The 10,951-nt window shown below is 34.4% G+C and overlaps 1 protein-coding gene across 3 annotated transcripts; it reads left to right on the top strand.

Annotated features, from left to right (window-relative positions):
* LOC8283921 (small nuclear ribonucleoprotein-associated proteins B and B') lies at nucleotides 1-8,342 on the top strand. 3 transcript variants are annotated; one of them, XR_001535998.3, is made up of 3 exons: nucleotides 2-1,002; nucleotides 3,154-3,211; nucleotides 7,779-8,111. XR_001535998.3 is itself a non-coding variant. In XM_048372950.1 (2 exons), exon 1 carries the CDS (start codon nucleotides 169-171, stop codon nucleotides 994-996), a length of 828 nt encoding a protein of 275 aa, XP_048228907.1. In that variant the 5' UTR covers nucleotides 1-168; the 3' UTR covers nucleotides 997-1,002; nucleotides 8,099-8,342. The 3 variants fall into 3 exon arrangements, 2 of the variants coding, with proteins under 2 accessions (XP_048228907.1, XP_015581285.2); XM_048372950.1 differs by lacking the exon at nucleotides 3,154-3,211 and having other exon boundaries at nucleotides 1-1,002; nucleotides 8,099-8,342; XM_015725799.3 differs by lacking the exon at nucleotides 3,154-3,211 and having other exon boundaries at nucleotides 3-1,002.
* The last annotated feature ends 2,609 nt before the right edge of the window (nucleotides 8,343-10,951 follow it).

Below are 10,951 nucleotides of genomic sequence, written 5' to 3'. Positions count from 1 at the left end.
AGGCCAAAATATTAAATTTCTTTTGCCCTTTCCTTTCTCTCCACTTCCACCGAACCGAAATAAAACCCTTCCAAAACCCACATACCTTTGTTTTTCGCCCTTTCCTTGTCAAAAACCTAGATTCTGCAATTCTAGAAGAAGAATAAGAAAAACCCTAGATTAAGAAAAATGTCGATGTCAAAGAGCTCCAAGATGCTCCAACACATAAACTACAGAATGCGAGTCACAATTCAAGACGGCCGTCAACTAGTAGGCAAATTCATGGCATTCGATCGCCACATGAATTTAGTCCTCGGTGACTGCGAGGAGTTTCGCAAACTTCCACCAGCCAAAGGCAAAAAGAACAACGAAGAGCGCGAAGACCGCCGGACTCTCGGCCTCGTTCTCCTCCGCGGCGAAGAAGTTATTTCCATGACCGTCGAAGGTCCACCTCCTCAAGAAGAGTCGCGCGCTAAGGCTGTTTCTGCTACTGCCGTCGCGGGACCCGGCATTGGACGCGCTGCTGGCCGTGGGATTCCTACTGCTCCTCTTATTCAAGCTCAGCCTGGTCTTGCTGGTCCCGTTAGAGGTGTTGGTGGCCCCGCTCCTGGTATGATGCAGCCTCAGATCTCGCGTCCTCCGGTCCCGCAACTTTCTGCTCCTCCTATGAGTTATCCACCGCCTGTTATTAGGCCCCCTGGACAGATGGCTTTCCCTGGTCAAGGTCCTCCACCGATGGGGCGCGGTCCACCTCCTCCTCAGTTTGGTGCTAGGCCTCCACCACCTGGTCAGGGTTTTCCTATGCCTCCTCCTCCACAGTTCGGGCAAAGACCCATGGGAATGCCTCCGCAGCCACAGGGCGGTCCACCGCCTATGATGAGAGGACCTCCTGCTCCGCCAAGACCTGGAATGGCACCACCTCCTCGTCCAGGGATGCCTCCTCCACCTGGTTATGGACCTCCTCGTCCCGGTATGCCTCCTCCTCATAATCCACAACAGCAGAATCAGCAGCAGTAATTATAGGTATTGGCTATTGCTACTCTTTCTTTCTTAACTTCTCAGTCATGTGGTTATTGATATTATTGCTTGTCATTTCGGGTATGTTTAGATATGGAGTATGGAGCAGTGAATTATTGATAATTTCTATCTTTGCAATTAGCTCCGTTCCTTTAGATACGATGCTTTGGTGTCTATTTGGGGAAATTATACTGCCGTATTGAAATTTTAATTAGTTTTGACGAACCCTTTGGTCAACCTGCATTATACAACTATACAAGTGTGCAATGTCCTCTCTCAATTATTTCTACACTGCATTAAGTTATTTTATTCGTATCTCTATTTGTGCACATGAATTTAGTAATAAGTATGCTTTCCATGATAAGAACTAGTTTTTATAGGATTCTTCCTTAATTATTCTTACAGCTTGTTGTGTAAACATGAAAAACTAGTGAGTTCTCCAGCATAGGGGGGGATAAGTTAGTGTAGCTAGCTATATTCTCTTGCTTTTGTGTATGAAAGATGTGAAGGACATTGTAGAACATATAAAGGCAATTACTTACTGCACTGGTAAGAGTCCTAGACTCTAGAGATACTACTGAGAATGAAAATCGTGGATTCATGATATGCTAAGACTTTCTCAAGACTAATGGACTTTGCTAATTGCTTGTCAAAGGTTTGTTCATTGTTGAGTTACCACAAGGTTTAACAATGTGTACATAGACTAGTTAAGGTGGGTTAGAAGAGATTAGGAATGAATGCCAAAATAATTTTGATTTGAGATTAATATTTCCCCTTGACGAAATTCAATCTGCCATTAACCTGATTTCATTGAGAGTTTGATTCAGGAATGGAATTGCACTGGATGAATTATGGTATGCACAGAGTAGGTGTGGCAAGATTAAGCTTTATATAGGCAGCACATATATATATTTTTGTTACAAATAACATCGGGATATGCATATACCGTCAGATTAAGTTTATAGGTGCTAAGGAATAAAAATATTAATTTAATTACTGGTTGATATCTTGGGAAGATGCAGGCAGATATCCCTATCCTACACATGTCCTCTTTTGTAGCTTAATTTAATTTTTAATGTACGTATATTATGTATGTCCAAATCAATTACAAGATATTTTGACTAGGAATTATAAGATGGAAAAACTAATTTAGAAATTAATTTAATTTCTTTTCTGGAGCTAACCAACAAAAAGGATATATATCAAATAAAATAAAATGCAGACTAAATCTTCATGTGCTGTATTTAAAGATTTCTTTCTAAATAAAAAAATATTTAGGTTTGTTTGACTTAGTTTTTAATGGATCTTTTAAGCAATAAAAAATTGAGGTATTTTCTAGAAATGCTTATAATATAATCCAACTAATTTCTATATTTCCACTTTTAAAATTTTATAAAATTACTCCAAAACCAGTCTATCTTACTTTTATACGTTAAATCTAAAAGAATGTTGGTATCTTTTTTTGGCATTTCTCTTATCCTCTTTGCCTTCCAACAATATCAATCTCATTAAACAACCAATTTTCTGTACTTCTTAAAATTTGGATTTCAATGTTACAAAATTCTTTGGCCCAGTTGATTTATCGGGTCCACCAGAGCCACCCGATGCTTTTCAAATGAATTATATAATGCAAGATTATTAATTAGCTTTTGATTGTAACGGTCATTCTTTTTTTTTTTATACATATATATTTATTTTAGTTTTCTTCTAATAGCCAAACATCATTGTCTTCTAGTGTTATTTTGTTTTATTACTAATTATTAATTACTGAGTAAATTTCAGGATTAGCTAATTAGATGTTAATTCTTAACCTTAAATTAAAAATAAAATGTGTAATTTTATTGATTATTAAGTTTGTTCAAATATATATTTATGTTTATTTTCATACATAGGTTGGATTATATTTAATTCTTGTTTATGATTATTAATTTGGGTCTTTGTATATAAACTAGAATTTGAGTTTTGAAGGAGTTTTGGATCAATTATTTGAATAAATTAATTCAAACTTTATCTATATGTTTATCGCACAAAATGTATTAGGATTACAATATGTATTAAATATATAACGAGTTTATTTCAAGTATATGATGCTCTGACTCTTATTGAATTTTTTTTCATTCAAATTTGAAATCCTCTTTTATATTTATTTCTATATAGATATGGATCCAATGCCTATTTTTCTTCACCACGATGGAAATTAAGAAGAAAACATAAGGTATGTAAATTCTTATGTAATAGATATTCTCATATCAAATAGCAATAACTTTTCAAATCTCATAGTTAACGATATTTTTTCTGAGGATGTTATAACAAATCTAATAGTAATCTTATCAACAATTCGCTAATATGCAATAAGAAACATAAAAACTTATAGATAAAAAATTTCATGAAGATAGATTCATCAATATAAGAGGTAAATTCAATTTCAAACATGTATTTAGCTAATTTTGTGTTACTTTAAAATATATTAAAATGCTTTAAAAATGATTATATTATATGATTTTTAAGTTATGTAAGGTAAATATTGGATTTCAAAACTCATATCCATAGAAAACAGATCTATTATTCGGAAAATCTAGAAAAAAGTATATATTCAATATCTATAGGTATATCATAAGCATATATTTTTAAAATTTAGTAGATTTGTATTTATATTTTATATGTTTAATATATATCTTATAAAATACATCAATTATACATTATATAAAAAAATAATTTTATGAGAAAATAAAAAATAATTTTAAAAGTTTACAGTGAACGGTATATAATGAATTTATTTCAGGTATATGATACTCTGATTCTCATTGAGTTTTTTCCGTTCAGATTTTTAAAATTATTGGAAAAACAAATTTGAGATTATAACAACTAAGCAAATTAGATAACTAAAATCATTTTTGAACAAATTGAAAAAGCACAAAGTAATTTTAAAAATAATTTACATCAAATTTATTTTGAGAATACAACGAGTATCATCGAGTATATTACAAGTATATTCAACTTATATTTAAAAGGACTTATAAGCTTAATAGTATGTCGTATACTCCGAGTATATTATAAGTATACAAAGAGTATCATCGAAGTATATTATGAGTATATTTCAAATATATTATATACTTAACAGTATATAGTATAGATTAGCGTATAAAAGTAAAAAAAAAAATTTCTAAAAGCATATATAATTTGTCTAAAAGCGTATATATTCTTTCACTGATAAACGTGTTATGTTCTTAAAAATTAATTTGTATAGGATCCTTAATCATTCTTACAGCTTCTCGTGTACACATAAAAACCTGGTGAATTAATTGTCCAATACAGCGGCATAAGATGGTCTAGCTAGTTATGTTCTCTTACTTTTATACATGAAAACTGTGGAGGACATTATAGAACATACAAAGGCAGTTACCTACTGCACTAGTAAGAGTCTTTATTGTGGTCTAGAGATACTACTGAGAATGAAAAATAGTGGATTCATGAATTGCTAAGACATTTTCAAGACTAATAGGCTCTGCTAAGGGTTGTCAAAGGTTTGTCTATTGCTGAGTTCCAATAAGGTTTGTTACAATGTTGAGGTTTAGCTAGTGATATAAGCAATTCATTAGCTGAAATGGGACTATTTAATCTGTTGATTCATCCATTGATTGCAGAAATTTTTTCCCCGAGTAGCTTTCTTGAATTTGTAGTTTAAGAATTGTTGTTCACTTAGCCTCCTTTTCTCTTCCTTGCATATTGCATTATTTGTGCTTATCTGGTTATATTAAATAAATCTGTGAACTAGGATAACGATTACCAAACTGAATCTTGCTAGTATAAATGTTAGACCATCTATGTATACACTCTTGTGACTGGCTTTTAGTTGTTGATTTCTCAAGGGAACCTGTATCTTCAGTCTAGTCACTATGGAAAACCTGTTTTTATTATTTCATAGAATTCAACAGTAACAGGGTTAAAAGTTTGTTATCCTTGAGGTAACTAACCGTAATCCTCTAGTGAATGTTGGTTTTGTAAGTTCTTCATTGCTAGCGAGATAAAACTGATTTTGCCTGTTTTGAAAACATTTTGATGCATGGCATGCTCAGACATTAGATGCTTGAAAGATGGAAACATGACATATATGCGAATGGATGCCATGGGAATCTGATTCTGTTTTATATGGCCTAAGAGTAGAAGTTTATAAACACTCATTGTTGCCCCCCCATGTCTATTGATTCAGCGTGAACATGTTCTATTTAGAAATTTTATCTAGCAGATAACTTTCCATGCTAGAAAGTGCCTCAGAAACTTAATATAACCAAGTAACGTAGAGTTCTTCATGCATATCCCTGAATTGCCAACAGTCTGTGCCATTGGTCCAAAAAGAGTGTTAAAAATTTAAAGAAAATATTTAAAAGGATTATTTCTCTGGCTAATTTTAATTACAAAATGTCGTGAAGAATAATTTGTACATTAAACTTGAGTTTTAGCTAAAGTACTAATATGCATTTTAGAAACTCGTCCTTCTATGCTGCAAGAGATAGCTTAAAACAAACGGTAAAGTAATCTATCAATTAATCATGACAAAAATCATTAAAAAAATTCCCTCATCATGAATGCTACCTGCAAAAAGTTTCATTTCAGTCAACAATCTGTAAAGTAATATCTCCTTTTTGTTTTTGATGGACCGACTCTTTCATGTTTTGAACTAAGAACAGGTGATGATTTGTCCTTTATGGACCTGGAAATCCCTATTCTAACCCGCCTCATACAAAAGAAAAAGAAAAAGTAATGGAACTATCTATCGCACTACTTATAAGTGACTGCATGCCTTCTCAAGTCTCCTCCATGACTCCTACTTTATAGTTCAGTATCAAAACTCAAATTGAGCTCTACATACTTGTTATGAGTTGTTCTTCATTCACATGCAAACTGGTAAACATGTATAAAATACCATTGAAGGAAACAAATCACCAGATCAAATCTAAAATGTTTTCTATCTTTCATGTTGGACTTCGCTTTAGCACCATAAGGTTCCAATATATGGAGCTCCTGCTCTGCCACCATTCACATTACATCAAAACTACCTTTTAAACTACATCCTTCTAATAACTCCAGTTTAATCAAATTAACTCAAATTTAAGGCTTGGACTTTCATAGACCTAGTGCATAAAAGCATACAATACAATGGGATTGGGTCCATTAGGAGCAATACTTGTGAACCAGTGGCAAAAGTGGATGGCTAGGTTTGTAAGAACCAGTGGCGTGGTCATGTTCAGGATCTAGTGCCTGGGCAGTAGGATGATGATTATCTCTTACTATCAATGTATAAATTCAGTTCTCCTTATCAGTCCTTGATGGACCAACTCAAATTGATCTTAAGTATGAGGCTGGGAGTAGATCATGCTTTGAAAATTCTTTGTGCTTGGACGATTATCAACCTATCATACCAATGAAAGTTTTCTTCTGTGCGCATGGAAGTGTTACTTGATGATTTAATCTTTTGAGTGTAAAATATTGTGCTTTGGAGTAAGAAGATGCTTATTGGATATTCTTAAAAGGAGTTCTATTGTGTAACCTTAAATTGGGGTTTGGGTGTGGATATTCTTTTTCATGGCAGTATATGGTTACTCGTTTTAACCCTCTGCAAGGTTTCTCTCCTATGAAATGGGCATAATTTTTTTCAGCAATATGTGTACAGAGACTAGTTAAGATAGTTTAGAAGAGGTTGGTGAATCAAGTCCAAAGTAATTTTGTTTCTCGATTAACATTGCCAAAATTCAATCTCCCATTGACCTGATTAACATGAGGGTTTGATTCGGGATTGGAATTGCCAACTGAACAGAGGATCCTAATCCAAGCCTGAGCATGTTATAGGTGATATCATAATATCTGACCCTGTTTCAGGCCTGGTTGGGAACCCTTTACTAATACGATCATCTCTTCACCTATTCTTTTGTATTTGTTGACAGGACTTGGGGTTGGACACAATTGGCAGATTGTTATCAACCCCTTATTTCTTCTGCCTTTTACTGTTGGACCTTGGTTAATATGCACAGTTTACATATCTTTTATGTGTGCTTATTAGATTGAAATGGTTGAGCCTACTTTTGGAGTTGGAGCTGTCTGGAGTTCCATTATTGTAGCATATTGCTTTTATTTATGACGAAGTCGGGGTTGGGGCAGCGGCCTAATGAATTTGCTTCAAATTAAAAAAAAAAACCGGATCTAGTATGAGTTGCGATCAGAACGCATATGGATAGAAATTATAGCGGGGTCTTGCAAAACAAGTAACTTCTGCTGGGCCTTTATACCCTTTTTAGGTTCATTGGGATTTTTATTGGTTGGAATTTCCAGCTACACGAACCATCTTTGAGGCTGGAGAAATAGATGTTGGGTTTATAATCTCTAGATGACACTCGAGCCCATGCTGCTATTACATAGGCTTGACCTGCCTATATAATAGGCATATTAGTTGATCAAACTGAGTTTGCCTTTATACACTCTTGTTTGATCATTCTTATTGCAGTGAAGCTTCCTCAGTTGCGTATACTTAAATTCTTTTCTCTATTTGGGATTTTGACAAAGCAATTCGCTTGACTCTATAACGTCTTCTGATTTTTATTGTCAAGGAGTTCGTCAATTACTTGTTTGGAATATCTAAGGTTATATATGCTAATAGTTGTGCTTTATTCATTAATACTGCAAAGATTCAATTCTAAAATTGCTCATGTTACATTTTTCTTCCACATATTCATAAGTAATTCACTTTTAGTTTGAAATTTACCCCGACTATATTAATTTGGTTTCAGGCTCACTGTAGTTGTGCTGTGAAAATTCTCAGAATGAAGATTGCAAAAGAGCTCTCTCAATTGGTGAAGCCTTTGTTTGAGTTTTGCCTTCATTGTCTGAAACATCTAGTTTACTATTGGGCGGTTCTGTATTGGTTTGCACTTATGTGTATCCTTCTCCTATTGTAGTCTAGGACTTTTGAGCTGATGCTGTGAGGGTACTATAAATTATGTTGGCTTGGTATTTCCTACCAAAATCTAGCGTAGCACATGTGATCATCAGAAAATACTTCTTGGCAGTGCAGCATTTTAATTGAATTTATGTGAAAAAAACATTTCAGGATGTTGCGGACAGACTTGCCGCACTATTATATTTGTCTGCAGCATAGTGCATTCACCTTGGAGGCTGATTTTATGGCATCTTGGCTGATAAGCTGAAGTGATTTTTCTGGGTATTTGACGGGCTGGCCCTGTTTCCAGTTCCTGATGCATCCACCTCATGAACAGATTATTCTGTGTTTAATACACATCAATCTATCATCTGTGCTAAACTTGGATTTTATAAATCATGATGTTTTATATGCACTCGTCTATGCGTATTAAAGCAGCCAATCCTGATTATCTGAGAGCTAGCTGAACCTTGTTTTGGTTGGCAAATCGCCGCATCTGTTTGCAGAGATCATGTGGACCCACGTTGAAAGGACACAAATGTGATGAATTGATTAAAACTATAGCATGTTTAGCAATTTCACTTGCGGCTTGACTTATGATTATGAATTAAAGATAAACAATTAAAAGAGATGTTAAAGTATAACACTCGAAACAACTTTAAAAAAACGGTCCACTGCAACTTCTAGGGTACGTTTTGGGAGGTTGGCTTCTATATGGAAGAAGATCCCTCGTCCATTGATGAGTTTGTCCCTCTCTATTTGAGTGATTTCATTATTGGTGTCCCCTCTAGTGTCCATCTTTATGCTTTTCTTTTTCCATCACTGACCCAAGAAGAATCAACACAATTTGTGTTCTGAGTTGCGAGTTAATGAATCAATTGACAGCAATTTGGTTCAAATACTCGAGTCTTCAAAAATTATTGATATTTTTATTATTAATAAAATTAATTGATAAGTAATCTAATTTACTAAACAATTAATAAGACTGTTGAAGTAAATTTGTTAATTAACTGCAGTTATAATTTTTTTGATGGTAGTTAAAATGAGTATAAGTTAAATTACTAGGCTCCTCTATTCCTACTGCCGCTGCTCAACGATTATGCAAGTGTTTAATTTGTAAGGTTTCTGTCCCCTTATTTGATTAATCGTGAAGCTAATGGTTTGGAAATGGACACATGGTTGGTGAAATTAACTTTATGCTACGATTCCGTTCTGTATTGGAACAAAATAGGGTGCTTTCTGAGGGTCCATGCAATTCTGTTCGGTCTTTAGTGTCTTCCTCCCCATTGAGGAAAAATCAAACCGTTGCTGATCTGTTTTGGTTGTGCTCCTTTTCGGGTCCTCTTTTATGTCCCATGACATGGCTGAAACACTCACTGCAGAAATTGGTGTAGTGGTGGAGGTGGATCGTGGGTTAGCTGGTGCTTACTTCGGATTCGTGTTCTTTTGGGTTTGACCAGACCTCTTCGTCGAGGGCTGTTTATTGCTTCTAGTAAGGTTTATTCTATTGTGGTTGTTGATCTATATGAGTGTTAAAATTGAAGTGATGGACAAATTTAAAATTTGTAGAGAAAAATCTCTATCAATTTTACTGTCGGATACATGATAATCATAATCATAATATTAATTTAATTTTAATAAATTTTTTTATAAAAAAGAATATTACAATACGTGATTAAATTAAAATTACTGTACATAAAAAAGATAAATTATTATAATAAATTTAAAATAAGTTATTCCACGACACGGTTAAATACTATGAAATAACTATTAAATTAATAACTATCATATCTCATAATTTTTCTATGATAATTCATGTGTTAGCTAAGATAACTGATTAAATTAAGTTTAATTATTACATAAAATGGTCAAGTACATATATAATAATAGTATTTATGTGCCACAATTTCTTCTATGGATATTTAATCTTAGCCCCCTAGCTCTTCAAGCATTATTACGTGTAGTATCCATCTTAATAAAAAGGAATCACGCGATTGAATAGGTTGAAGACTATCATGAATAGCTTCAACATCATCGGCAAGTCGCGATTATCTGCATTAGTATCGGCATTTCCGGCATCATTTGGAGTTGCATATGTATCTGTTGGCATTGTACTCAACTAAGGAAAATTATGAAAAGCTGTCGGAATGGAGGACTGAAATGGTGAATGGAAAAATGATGACAACATCATATCTAATGGTGTCTGCGTCAGTTGTGAGTCTAAATGCTATGATTGTGATTGTGCTGTCGAAATATTGTAGGAGAAGGTCGAAAAGGCGTGAAATTGGTTCTATCCCACTCTGTGAATGGACCTGATGATAAAAAAGGGACGGAGAACTATAATGCAGAAGGATCTGCCATAAAGTTTGATGGATCAACAAACGGGTTTGGCTGAGATTGCATAGGAATATTTGAAAATGTAGTTATTGCAGAAGGAGCTGTATATGAAGTTGATGCTCTATAAAACTGTTGATTATGATATGAGACTGGTTCTAGCACTATAGCACATGTCGCATTAGGTGGGATAGGTACTTCTCTGTACATGTTGCATCGACGTCTTGGCGGTTGGGGAACTTCTGTGTTGGAACCTTGCACATCTTTGTGCAATGGCTGAGGAGCAAGTGCAGGATGTGGGGGAGGCATAATGACAATTCTTCTATCCTCATTTAGTGCCTTTGAGAACTTCTGGCAAGTCGATGTGTAGTTTCGATGGAGTTCGTCATCCCAATATGCTCAAGTGCATTAGTCTAGACAAAAGTTATGAAAAAAACAATAAATAATAATATTGCAGATATATGCATCTAATTATAAAATAAAGGTGAAGTTAATTGACTGATGCTCCGATTATAGCACCTCGGCATGTGATCTACCTACATATGACAGGTCGATTGGTCTATCTGATAGTGTCCTATTTACTATGCAATGAGCTATGTTATTCCATATTTCGATCCATCTAGAATGTCGTTCTACCTAGTTGACATTGATATTATTATGTAACACGACAGAATAAAATGCCTCAGTTTG

Source organism: Ricinus communis, chromosome 4 (assembly GCF_019578655.1).
Source record: "Ricinus communis isolate WT05 ecotype wild-type chromosome 4, ASM1957865v1, whole genome shotgun sequence".
NCBI classification, from domain to species: domain Eukaryota; kingdom Viridiplantae; phylum Streptophyta; class Magnoliopsida; order Malpighiales; family Euphorbiaceae; genus Ricinus; species Ricinus communis.
This window is presented reverse-complemented; position numbering and strand designations above follow the sequence as displayed.

Bases quoted from the DNA above. Each gene is read 5' to 3' on its own strand.
- LOC8283921 (XM_048372950.1), top strand. From the start codon at position 169: ATGTCGATGTCAAAGAGCTCCAAGATGCTCCAACACATAAACTACAGA.